Source organism: Salvia hispanica, chromosome 3 (genome assembly GCF_029641045.1).
Source record: "Salvia hispanica isolate PSC_SH4W2 chromosome 3, Shi_PSC_v1, whole genome shotgun sequence".
Classification (NCBI taxonomy): Eukaryota; Viridiplantae; Streptophyta; class Magnoliopsida; order Lamiales; family Lamiaceae; genus Salvia; species Salvia hispanica.
Genome location: NC_142694.1, coordinates 42280716 through 42293624, shown reverse-complemented (window position 1 = coordinate 42293624; position 12909 = coordinate 42280716). Strand labels below are relative to the sequence as shown.

At 34.7% G+C, this 12909-nt stretch overlaps 2 protein-coding genes across 4 annotated transcripts; both read left to right on the top strand.

The window, feature by feature from the left end:
- Positions 1–587: 587 nt before the first annotated feature.
- LOC125214351 (DEAD/DEAH box RNA helicase family protein) lies at positions 588–7235 on the top strand. 3 transcript variants are annotated; one of them, XM_048115342.2, is made up of 18 exons: positions 588–768; positions 1088–1181; positions 1626–1708; positions 1788–1887; positions 2239–2808; positions 2884–2996; positions 3132–3363; positions 3450–3613; positions 3979–4060; positions 4214–4303; positions 4586–4819; positions 5084–5155; positions 5238–5390; positions 5467–5610; positions 5749–5907; positions 6046–6129; positions 6227–6799; positions 6876–7235. In XM_048115342.2, exons 2-18 carry the CDS (start codon positions 1143–1145, stop codon positions 6966–6968), a joined length of 2985 nt encoding a protein of 994 aa, XP_047971299.1. In that variant the 5' UTR covers positions 588–768; positions 1088–1142; the 3' UTR covers positions 6969–7235. The 3 variants fall into 3 exon arrangements, with proteins under 3 accessions (XP_047971299.1, XP_088924490.1, XP_047971300.1); XM_048115343.2 differs by lacking the exon at positions 588–768 and adding an exon at positions 784–815; XM_089068364.1 differs by lacking the exon at positions 588–768 and having other exon boundaries at positions 775–1181.
- A 3205-nt stretch (positions 7236–10440) lies between these two features.
- Positions 10441–12725, top strand: LOC125216684 (homeobox-leucine zipper protein HOX3-like). The gene is made up of 4 exons (XM_048118444.2): positions 10441–10624; positions 11156–11334; positions 11413–11492; positions 12277–12725. The coding sequence occupies exons 1-4, from the start codon at positions 10546–10548 to the stop codon at positions 12488–12490; spliced, it is 552 nt and encodes a 183-aa protein (XP_047974401.1). The 5' UTR covers positions 10441–10545; the 3' UTR covers positions 12491–12725.
- Positions 12726–12909: the final 184 nt, after the last annotated feature.

The following is a 12909-nucleotide window of genomic DNA, read 5'->3' as shown; positions in this document are numbered from 1 at the left end:
CTCAATTAGTTTCATTTATGATTAAATAAGAAAAAAAATGGGTAAATTAGAAGAGAAACTAAGGTAAATAGTGAATAAGTTTTCGTAATAAAAAATAAGATTAATTTTAGTAGGTGATAAATTATGATTTATTAATACTTTACTAGTAGATATTTATAATATTTTCAATCGGTGAGAACTAAGACAAGGAAATAAAAAAGCCAAAGATTCATACCATTTATTTTAGTTTTTCTTTAATTAGTAGTATCAAATTAATACTTGAATTAATAATCAGAACCATATCGGCCATTATTTGTATAATTAACGCTGCAAAACCATTTTTTCCCTAGATATTTTAATGAAAGATCACTGATACTAATTTTTTCGAAAAATTGAAAAGTTTAAATCACGAATAACGAAATTATAGTAATGCTCTTTTTGCAAAAAAATATTATTTCAAGGGCTCTTTAGCTATCATTTAAAATAGTAGGGACTAGTTTTCAATTTTGAAAGACATATATTTCATAAATTAACGAGTAAAGGTTAGTTTTTATTTTGGTCCATAATATTATTTTTTGAATAGTTTAGTCGTTAACAAATAAAAATTAGTTACATTTAGTCTAATTTGGACTAAATCAAAAAATTGTTAAGGAGCAAAAAGTTTTTGACATTTAGTCTAAATAATTTGTTTATCAATTTGAACAGATTTCCCAATTTCTCAGCAATTACAGTAGCATTTATCCGCCAGCCATGGCTCTCATTTCTCAGTAGCCCTACTGCTTCCCCAAAGTTAGTATCTTTCTTAGATTACGGCTGCGATGGCAATGGCACTTCTGGTTTTATTCTTTATTTTTTAATTTATGTTCACAATTTCAACTCCTGGGATTCTGCATGTCTTGCTTAATCCTTGTTTATCTCATGAAGTGTTGAAATCATTTTTCGCTTCACTTTTTCCTCGCAATAAGTTGTCTCAGTAGATATGTTCACAATTAGCAGCTTCTGTGCTTAATTTGAGCTTGATTCAATAACAATTTGTTTTTAATTTGTGTTTAATTTATTCCATATAGGTTAAGTTTCATCTATCTAAAGTGACTCAATGGCTTTACAGGTTCGATGGCTGCATCATCTAGGCAGCTCTGTTTCAGTCTCTTGTCCTTTTATTTATGGCAGTGACACCATTGGCTTACAAATTGTGCAACATGGTATTTCCTACATTTTCCCCTTTGGTTTCATCTTTCGAGCTGCGTTTGTCGCTTGAATACCAACACAGAATCTTCCTGTCTATGAGTAGTCAACTTCTTGTGTTAAAAGAGCTCATTTCTCATGTTTTGTTGGAGTTGCTATGCTAACCAAATCTCTCATTGTTTTATATGCTCCTAATTATGATGTTGTTTAACTATGCACAAATCTGTCACAATTTTCTTCTAGTGAAAACGTATGCACAGCCTAATCTAGGATGCCCTTTTTTTTGTAGCCGTGGTAGGAAACTAACTGATTTGCCTTGAACAAACCTCAAATCGTTCCACCTTGTATTAGCATTGAACGTGTATCATAATTCCAAGATTCAATTTGCTTGGCAACTTAGTTGGCCGCTCATGCTTTTTGATAAGCTTTGGCAACTTGTACAATTAAACTTTGTCTGATAGGGTCTCAGTGATAAATGCTTGCGGCATGCTGTGAATTTTGAAGCTGAGAGAGCGGGCAGGATTATCTTTGGCAGATGTCTTAGGTTAGTGGCTTTAAACTACTGCTGTTCATGTTGTGATTTGTGGTGGAATATCTTATGAAGATACTTCATTTCTATGCAGGTTTAACAATTTGCTTGCACCGAATAATTTAACTTCATGCTTTCGGTCAAAGCATAAGTTTCCTGAAAAGTTGTTGAAGAGTTTAGATGGATATGAAAAGGTATGATGCTTGCAAAGGTTGCATACCTCATGACGGGAGTTCTGGGTTAACATACTTGAATGCAAAGTTGACTCAGTTCCTTTCAATTGAACGAACACATCTTTGTTTTTTTTGCTTAATGCATGAATCACTCAAGTAACTGACTTATTCTCTTGAATCTCTTCCCAGCTGTTCTAGATTCCCATTGTTTTCTTGTGTCAACAGTGAAAGAGTGATGAGATTTTGTTTTTGAATATTTATCATTATTTCTTATTTTAGTAGTGTCAACTGCTGGTTGTGTAAAATTTTTTTTGAAATTTTTACTCCTGTGTTGGGACTCTGATATGGTGGTACAACTTGTTTTTCTTTTAGGAATCAATGTTCATTGGTTACAATGGTCTTGATGGCTTAATTGGGAATAATATATCTAGAGAGAAGTTCAGAGAGACTTTAAAAGCTGGAAGTGCTGAATTCGATGTCACCTTGACATGCAAAAAGTTCCCTTCCATCTCTTTGGGTTACTTCCCAACTGTGGAATTGTATGATGGGCCTGCATACGATACTCAAGCCTCAGAATCACTGGTGCCTCAAGTTCATGAAGGATGCATTCCTAGTCATATTGATGCAAATTTGTTGGATCCAAATTTCATCTACCAAAACCTGGAAACGTTGTATGCAGAGGTTTTAAATATAAATAGGAATCATATCGTGGAAGATGACTTCAGCAAATCAACTGCAGACTCTCAGCCACTTGATCACGAGACAGAAGTCACAGAACCCATAAATACTTTGCAGTTGACGGTGGATGAACCCTGCATCTCTGCTGGCTCTGAGACCCAGTTACCTGCTGTCTCGGTGGCAGAAATTCTTGATGAAAGCATCAATTGCATTGGTCTTAGCAAACGCCAGTGCAATCAACTAGAAAATTGTGGTTTTTACACAGTGAGTTGTCCAGCGATTGTTACAGCTGCATAGTGTTTAAGATCACAGCCTGATGCTTCTTTTATCTACCTGTAGTTGCGGAAACTGTTCCATCACTTTCCTAGGACATATGTTGATTTACAGAATGCTGAGGTGGACATTGACGATGGTCAGTACATGATTTTTGTTGGGAAAATAATATCTTCTAGGTAAGCTTTATATAATTCTGCACGCATATGTATTTATGTCGATACTGAAATGGTTCCTTTAAAGTTCTCCAAAGCATAGTGTTGAACATCTGATTTCGATTCTAAGTTTCTAACAAAGCAACCTTTTTCATGCAGGGGTATCCGGGCTAGTAGTTCATTCTCATATCTGGAGGTTATTGTGGCTTCTGATGTTGCAGATACTGAGCCCAATTCTAATGGAACAGATGATGGAGTTAAAAGGAGCACACGGACTATATATTTGCATTTGAAGAAATTTTTCCGTGGAGCTCGTTTTACATGCATGCCTTTCCTTAGAAGTATTCAGGGAAAGCACAAGGAGGGCGATCTTGTGTGCGTCAGTGGCAAGGTGGACTGGTTTATATGAGTAACATATGAATTTCAAATTGCTTCTTGTGCATAAAAAGTTGTCCATAACATGTTGACTTTATGAAGGTGCGCACAATGCGAAGTAAGGATCACTTTGAAGTGAGGGAGTACAGTATCGATGTGGTTAACAACGAAGGAGATTCATGTGATCTTGCCAAAGGGAGGCCTTATCCCATATATCCTTCCAAAAAAGGTTTTAACCCTGATGTTTTTAGGGACATTATTTCAAGGTATGTCTTTTGATCTTTATCTCATTATAAACTATTTATGTTTCTTAGTTACCCTTGTTTATTTATATTTCCAGAAACCAGTTGGTCAGCTGAAGTTGGTCTTCTATGATCTATTTATGCCCCATCTTCAGTTTTCCTTGCATATTATTTCTCTTTCATTTCTCATTTAAACCCACCTATAGCATTAGATAATAAATTATTGGGACTTAGAAATTCCTACCATTGTTTTTCACTTCTTAAGCATTTGCCAGAGTTGGTAGATTTTGCATGCATAATCTATTATCGATTAAGTTTCCTTTTTTTAATGCTATCTGGTTGAAGCTTGTATTCTTTCTCTAATGCAGTGAACATGTATAATTTTTCAGAGCTTTAAAGATGTTGCCGGCTTATCTTGATCCTCTTCCCAAGGACATTATTCAGGAATTTCAACTACCATCACTCTCTGATGTATGTTCATTGGCTTTAAATTTCATTCTATATTTCTTTTCTCTGGGGACTACCTAGGACTTAGCTTGCAGATACTGCTTTACTTTGCAAGCCTGCATCATCGGTTGTCCATTTTGATTTTAAGCTATCTGCATATTTTGGTATATGATGCAGGCATATATTGGGATCCACCAGCCTACTAGTTTTAGAATGGCTGACTTAGCTCGTAGAAGGCTTATATTTGATGAATTTTTCTATCTTCAGGTATTTGCAACATTTTTCTGTTAGCATTTTACTCCTTCATTGTCCTTCTTTAATGTTTTTTATTATTATTTATTTTCCTATGGACTTCTGATTAATATCAAACCGAGATTCATATTGGATTAACAATATCAAGCCATGGCTACTGTCTAAGTTTATATACATATGAAATTTATCCTTCACCTGGTATTCCGGAGACCATGTTTCCTCCAGCTATCACTGAAAAATAGTACAAATATATTTGTTGTTTCAATAATATTATTTACTGATTTTGTTTTGTTCCAGTTGGGAAAGCTATTCCAAATGCTTGAGGGTCTTGGTACAAAGTTAGAGAAAGATGGGTTGCTTGAAAGGTACACGAAGCCAGAACTCAGCACTAGACTTGTGGAAGAATGGGCCGGTCTCACGAAAAACTTTATGAAGGTTCTTCCATATACGCTTACGACCAGTCAGCTGCAAGCAACTTCAGAAATCATATGGGATCTAAAACGACCAGTTCCCATGAATAGGCTGCTACAGGTTTGGTTTTGTCTTATTCATCTAAATTGAACTTCTTTCTGTTTCATGAAATAAAATTGGACACTGATTTCTCTTGAAAACATATTTTTCATTTTCTGAAGATACCATGTGCATCTCAAGGGTGTTTAACCAAGATGACCTTTCTGACCTCTGAATTCCCTATATAGAATTTGTAAAGGAGGCTTCGACCCTCATAAGCCTCTTCTGTTTTCTCATCCTTGTTTTCGCCTCTTCTTATTCTCATTCTTTTTGGAGCCTTTATAGGGTGATGTTGGATGTGGGAAGACTGTGGTAGCGTTTTTATCATGCATGGAGGTAATTGCCTCTGGATACCAGGTGAGTGATTATGACTTCTACTTTTACATTTTTGTTTTACATTGCGAAGTGCCCTTGTATGATTGTATTAAATTATCTCCAGGCAGCATTTATGGTTCCAACAGAGCTACTGGCCGTCCAGCATTACGAACACCTCCTAGGCTTGCTTGAGAAAATTGAAGATTCCAATGGAAAGCCCTCAGTTGCTCTATTGACAGGATCAACCTCAACAAAGCAAGCAAGATTAATTCGACAGGTAATTGCGGACCATCCTCGTTTATTCACTGGCTTTGCATAACATATCATTTCATATTTTGCAACGATTTTGTTAGGGTCTCCAAACTGGGGATATCTCCATGGTCATTGGAACTCATTCTTTAATAGCTGAAAAGGTGGAATTTTTGTCTTTGCGCATAGCTGTGGTAGACGAGCAACATCGCTTTGGTGTTGTTCAGAGAGGACTCTTCAACAGCAAGGTATCTCTTTGCTTCAAAACTTGCTGAAATAGTTTTGAATGCTTCTATAGAAATTCTTAGATCATTGATCATGTCAAATACTCATATTCTGTTCATGAATATGCAACTGCTATTCTGAAAAAAGATCGTGTTTTGCAGTTATATTTCAACAATTTAACCTCCCAACTGAAGTCAACTAGTTCTAGTGACACTGCAAAAAATGATGTCAACATGGCCCCCCATGTTCTTGCGATGTCAGCCACACCGATACCAAGGTCGCTTGCCCTGGCATTGTATGGCGACATGTCCTTGACTCAAGTATATGCTCTTCCATTTTAAATTATCAATTAGTTGCTGCAATATTTTCAAAGTCTGAACTTTTCATCGGTTAATTGATCTTCTCATATCTTGTACTGTTGTAGTTTGACATTTATCTTTCCATGTTCTTAAATGAAGATCACAGATTTACCTCCCGGAAGAACGCCCATTGAAACGTATGTTATCGAAGGAAGCGAAGTTGGATATGATAAGGCTTACCAGGTAAACATTGTAGCAGAAACACCTCAACTCCCTGGACTCTACTTTAAATGATGACTAGTGAATATGTATTAAGAATTTTCTGCATTGATTCTTGCAGATGATGATGGAGGAGCTAGGAGGAGGAGGGAAAGTGTATCTCGTGTATCCTGTAATCGACCAATCCGAACAACTGCCTCAACTCCGCGCAGCTTCAGCTGATTTCGAAGCTATCTCCAACAAGTTCTGCGGCTACAAATGCGGGCTGCTACACGGTAGAATGAAAAGCGACGAAAAGGACGAAGCACTGAGGCAGTTCAGATCCGGCGAGACGAAAATCCTACTCTCCACACAGGTCATCGAAGTGGGCGTCGATGTACCCGACGCGTCCATGATGGTGGTGATGAATGCAGAGAGATTCGGAATCGCGCAGCTGCATCAGCTCCGAGGCAGAGTCGGACGCGGAGAGAGGAAGTCGAAATGCATCCTAATGGCATCCACAAACTCCAGCCTCAAACGGTTGAAGGTTCTCGAGGAATCCTCCGACGGATTCTACCTCGCAAACATGGACCTCGTGCTCCGCGGGCCCGGCGACTTGCTCGGGAAGAAACAATCGGGCCACCTTCCCGAGTTCCCCGTTACGAGGCTCGAGATCGACGGAAACATTCTTCAGGAAGCTCATCTTGCAGCATTGGTGAGTGAGTGAGTGAATTTCTAACTAAATTCTTGAAAAAATTTAACAAAGTTACTATTTTTGTTGGTGGTTGCAGAAAGTTCTAGAGAGTTCTAATGATCTGAAGAAATTCCCAGACCTTAAAGCTGAGCTTAGCATCAGACAGCCTCTTTGCCTTCTTGGGGACTAAATCAATGGCATTGTAGGGTACAAAGTCAGAAGCAGAAGGTACAAATTATGTATGACGTCATATTCACCTAGTGCTGACGTATGAAAGTGTTGGTGAAAATCTAATGGTGTGAAAAAGGTGAATCTTAGTTAGTTATTAAGGTGTTTAAGGTTCTCTCTCAGTTTATGTGTAAGTATGTGTGTATCTAATGTTTTAACACAAAATTTTAGTGATTAGAAACAGAATATAAATACAAGGGAGGGTTGAAGTGGGCCCAGTTGTTATCCACTGATGCTGCATTGTTGGGCCTACTGTGGGCTGCCGACTGCCATGTAAAGCAAGAGCAATTCGTGGGCCCCATTTCCCTAATTTTATGTGATTGGCCCACTATCTCATGTCTTAACTAATCATTACATAATTGGTGCGCCCAAATATAAAATATCATCCTATTTTGTTGATATTTTCAAACATTTCCAAAAACTATAATCAATGCTTTCTCCTCATCGTCCAGGAACAGGAGTCGCAAGAAAAATGAATTGAAAAAGTTGAAAAATCTGAGTCCCATTTCTATATTCGATTTCCTCCAATTGCCAAAATTTGACATGTTTTGCTATTTTGAGTTATCGGTCATTTAAAGACATATTTATTTGCCTTTTTTCCACTTTTAGTAAATGGAATTCAAACTCATTAACTCATTATAATCACATTCTACTATAAAATGAATACTTAATAAAAATGGACCTACATTACACTTACTTTTTATTCATTTCTTTTATAAATTCAAACAATTTCTTAAAGTCTATGCTGAGTTAAATATATCTTTAATTGGCGGACGAAGGAGTGGTATTATATGAGCTGTGGATTAACTAATGAAATGTGAGGTATATTTATCGTATATAATCAAAGTAAGATGAGATGTCTACTGATGAAATTACTAAAATGACAAAATGAGACCTCTACTAATGGCTCATGGAAGGTATATTATAGGGTTGAGTTAATTTAACGATTATTTTTTCGTAGTTATTACAGCTATTAAAAAAAAAAGAATGCACTGAGTAAGTCATTGCATTCGAAATACATTGAATTTTTTGTACCGCATGAGATTGGATTCAATTAAATTCAAAATTTGTGGGCATTATATTGGTTCATTTATGTCACTATTCATGATATATATATAGATGTTATTCATGTGCATGCAGATTGGATTTAATGATTTACTATATTTCTAAAATGCCGGCAAACATATTATTATGTTTAGTGACTCGAAAAGCACCTTCAAAAGCGGAAGTTGAGTCTTTCAACAATAATCATCTGCATATAGTAAAGTTCATTTGTTGAGATTTCCTAAACATAAAATTGAGACAACACATATACTATGTGATATAATACTAAAAAAAATAAAATTGAAACAACATACGTGATGTGATAAATATGTGTGTGAATAATTCTATATGAACATATCCTTTTATATTTAAAGTGTAGCTATTCTTTTAAAAAAGTACTACTATTAAAGTTCAAAGGAAACGATTTTTTTGTTGAGAAACAAACAAATTTACAACCACTTTTCGTGATATCTACAAAATTATATCAAAACATATTTACTTGGACTTTAGCTAGGAAAATAATTTTTCCGTGACAGCAGTAATTATCTATTACACCCGTGGTGATTTCTTTTTGTAACTTAATTTTCACTTGAAAATTTAACTAAAAATTAGTTTGATCGAAATTAAGTTGATCAAAATACCACATTCATGAATTAAATAGTGTGAGGTCAAGAAACTGAGATATGGTTGTTTGACTGGTTCCCAAGGCTGCCTTCAGAAAAACGAATGAAAATATTTATTTGTTTGACCAAAAATAAGAAGAAAGAAATAATTGGAATTCAAAGTCTTAGAAGAAAATATTGTTTAGAGATAGTTACATGCATTTTCAATATGAACATGAGTAACTTATATATGTGGCCTCTTATAAATTGGTCGTAGAGAAGAAGTGTATTTTTTTACTTTTTAGAGGTCACAAGTTTAGAGGTTTGAGCGTCAAACTAGCTGAATTTTCTTTCTTTTGAATTTTTCAATATGCCATTCAAAATTTGAATCAGTTTTTCCATCTCTTCTGTAACGCATCATTCGAATATTTAATCTTTCTATATTATCTCCCCTGTATGTTTCAGGTAAAATGATTCATTTCTAAAATGAAACACTTTTTAAAATATTATTCTTTTTTAATTAAACAAATTTTTTTGTTATCTAATAAATGGGACATGTTTCTTGGGATGAATGGAGTATTATACAATATTATTCCATGCTGCTAGAAAATAATTATAGAACTTACCACAAATAAACACACAAATTGTTTACCAAGTTTGATACAATATGTATTTACGTTTATAGAGGATGTCACGCTAGATATTTCACCATATAATTTTCTATTATAATATACAAATGAGAGAACAAATATATATTTGTGTGCTTCTTTTGAGGTCTGTGTGCCTTTGTTTGGCTGATTGCTAGTTTAGTGTTGACTTTAGGCTTCTGGTACTTTGGACTGAGTTGTTGTGTGCCTTTGTTTGGCTGATTGCTAGTTTAGTGTTGACTTTAGGCTTCTGGTACTTTGGACTGAGTTGTTTTGGTTTGCTTGCTCATAGCAAAGGACAAATATATACTACTACAAGAAAAGCAGCGAACCCGAGTCATAGTGATACAAGAATTGAGTTTGAGCCTAAATATATAGTATATAATATATATGAAAGTTTAAATTGTCGTTGGACTGCCATGATAGTGGATTGTTTTACTTCCTTGCAGGCTCCAAACTCTAATAACTGCAACGTCGTGTTAACACTAGTTGAACCATATTGCTATGTTCGTGTTGTATTTGTGTACATGTCGAGCAAATTCTTAACCACCTGTGTTTGTATACGATTTTACCACACTGATTCGATAGTGAAGTGAGACATAAATTACAAAATCCTATTAATCCGTGGTCACCTGAACAAGTCAACATTATATACCTAGATAATGATATTAAGAGTGTGGTTACACACCACCACTAACTCATAAAATATCATCAATTATTATTATATATCAACCTCAACATACACAAGAGGAAAAATTGAAGTTGGAGATTTGTATGGTGTCTTGCAAATCATTTCATCAGCTGACTAATGGACCGACAAATCGGGCTTAAACAAGGGGACCCTCAGCTATGTCACACCCAACTTTAATATCCAAATTGAAAATAAAAAAAAGTTGCAATAATTATTAAATAGTAGCCCATGAGCTAATTGGGCAGGCAAATTAAAGCGATCAAATCAAGAAAACCGGTTTATGATCAAGTGTTGAATTGATCATATATTTATGTAAATTAATCATTCCAATCTATTTCTCTTTCAACAACTCCCTTATTATAATTTTGACCTTTTGACACTTACTTACCTTTATGCATTTCCTGTCTCCATTCTACTTTTATTTTTATGCTTTTGTCTGAATATATATCATTCAAGATCCCACAAATTCTTCTTGTCTCTCTCTACACAATATAAATTCACCCATTATTGTGTCTTCCTCCTCCAAATATCTCCTAATTATTATTTGCAGATTTCATGGAGATTTTGCCTCCTAATTCTACTAGCTTGGAACTATCCATAGCCATGCCTGGTTTCTCCTCTTTCCCATCTTCCGGTGAGTCTCTCTCTCTCAATTTCTTGGAGTTTTAAGACTTTGATTGTTCAGACGATGAATCGCAACTCAGTTAGTTAGATGCTTACCTTCCGATCAATGAATTAGGGTTTTTAGATATCATGTGCGTAAATCTTTAAAAAAAAAAAAAAAAAAAAAAAAAAAACCTTCTATTTTTCATTGTAACTATGTTTTTGGATCCTATTGGCATAAATTAGGGTTTCTTGAAACTAAACATTTATATGGAGTACTAGTTTTTCCTTTTTCCTCTTGATGTTAATTTATTCTCTTTTTTCTTGGTAATAAATTTCTTGTTTTTTTTTCTAAGGAGGTGACACATATTTTAGGTGGTTTTTATTTTCTTGCATGGTGGTAGCCAATCACAAACGAGTGAAACCTTCTATTATTCTCCTATTCTTATTCCACAAAATTATTAATATTCTCCTATACCATATCTATAAAATAATAAATTAGATGGCTTGATTCACTACTTTTCTTGAATAAATCAATAATCTATAAATATGATACATATAGAGGCAAAAGGTGAAATCAAATTACTAGACATAAATGAAGCACCATCAAGATCAGAAGAAGAATGTGTGGTAGATGAAGATGAACATGGCAGCCCGGTTCGGAGGAAGAAACTCCGGCTTGCAAAAGACCAGTCTCGTCGCCTCGAACAAAGCTTCTTACAAAATCAAACCTTAAACCCTGTATGTTTATTAATCTTGTGTATGTGTGTTTGTAGAGATTAATTAAATTAATTAAGTATGTTTAATTTGACACTGCAGAAAGAGAAGGAGGCTTTGGCAATGGAGTTGAGATTGAATCCAAGGCAAGTGGAGGTGTGGTTTCAGAATCGTAGAGCAAGGTATTCAATTATTTACTTTACTACTATAATTTGGGAAAATGAAAATAATATTTGTGGAAATGTTAATAATTATGGGAATATAGACAAGTAGGTCTAGTATTGTAACCTGAATCAGATTCTGCAGCCCATGTTGTTGGGTCAAAATCATAGGGTGAAATTGATTAATTTCTACATGAAGAAATCACAATCACCAATAATTTAATTAGGACGTACGTGTCAATTAATGTTCAGGATGAGAAATGGAAATGAGTCAAGAATTAATCTAAAGTAAATTGTTTTTCTTTTTGGTAACTTTTTTGAATGTGAGGACTGGAATATGCTAGGGTTTTCAAAAGTCAAATTTTTTTTTTTTTTGGAAGTAAATTACTTCCACATAGTTTTAATTGACCGTGAATTGAATGTAAAACGCATGCTCAAACTCATCTTATAACGATACAAAATTGAAAATGCAAAACTAGTAAAGTGGCTAAAATTTTGGCATAAAGAATAAATTTGTCTGCATCTTAAATTTTTGCTTGTGACACTTCCATTTATATCTCTTAATTTTAGTTGGAATACCAAAAATGAAGACGTTTCTTTAGCATGGATAGTGTAATTAGAAACACAGATTAGCATTCTTGATTGAATAAAAAATGTCCTTATCCGTTTTTCAGTGTACACTTAAACTTTTGTCAAATATCGTAAATACATGGTTTGAAAAATCAATTCTATTTAACATGATAATCCTATATTTTTTATATTTAGCTCATCTTAATTATCTTATATAATTAATTAATTGAAATAGGAGCAAGACAAAGCAAACAGAAATAGAGTGTGAATACCTAAAAAGATGGCTTGGAGCACTAACAGAGCAGAACAGGAAGCTGCAAAAGGAGGTGGAGGAGCTCCGCCTCATCAAGGCAGCGCCGCCTCCCGGCGCCCGTCAACCGCCGTCGCCCTCCGCCCTCACTATGTGCCCCCGCTGTGAGCGTGTCACAACCGCCACCGCCTCCATTTAGTAATACATAATTAAGTATTAATTAACTTTGAATTAATTTCTAATTAGTGAGGCACTAATTAGCTTATGATAGCAACAATTAATGGAAACATATATGTGCTCAAGTAGTGTTGATATCATATTGTATAGAAGCTGCTATCTTTTTTTTTCGCTTTAATTATGTCTCATAATTGTATTAATTACTTGCATGGTGCACCTTAACTCATGTTCTAATCAAACTTATTTGTATATAATTACTTTATCTTTTCTTAAATATTAGTATAACTATAGTCAAGTTCCCATATTATTTGTGATACTTTGCTATAGGATAATCAGGAAAACTATATATGATAAGTATTTGAAAAATCATAATTGGACGTCAGCCCTAATAAATTAAACAATATCTTTACTCATACCAAGAAAATGATATTGTTTAGTTCA

Bases quoted from the DNA above. Each gene is read 5' to 3' on its own strand.
- LOC125214351 (XM_048115342.2), top strand. From the start codon at position 1,143: ATGGCAGTGACACCATTGGCTTACAAATTGTGCAACATG. The intron at 5,391-5,466 runs GTAATTGCGGAC...CGATTTTGTTAG, and splicing joins AAGCAAGATTAATTCGACAG to GGTCTCCAAACTGGGGATAT. The intron at 6,130-6,226 runs GTAAACATTGTA...TGATTCTTGCAG, and splicing joins GATATGATAAGGCTTACCAG to ATGATGATGGAGGAGCTAGG.
- LOC125216684 (XM_048118444.2), top strand. From the start codon at position 10,546: ATGGAGATTTTGCCTCCTAATTCTACTAGCTTGGAACTATCCATAGCC. The intron at 11,335-11,412 runs GTATGTTTATTA...TTGACACTGCAG, and splicing joins AAAATCAAACCTTAAACCCT to AAAGAGAAGGAGGCTTTGGC. The intron at 11,493-12,276 runs GTATTCAATTAT...TAATTGAAATAG, and splicing joins TTTCAGAATCGTAGAGCAAG to GAGCAAGACAAAGCAAACAG.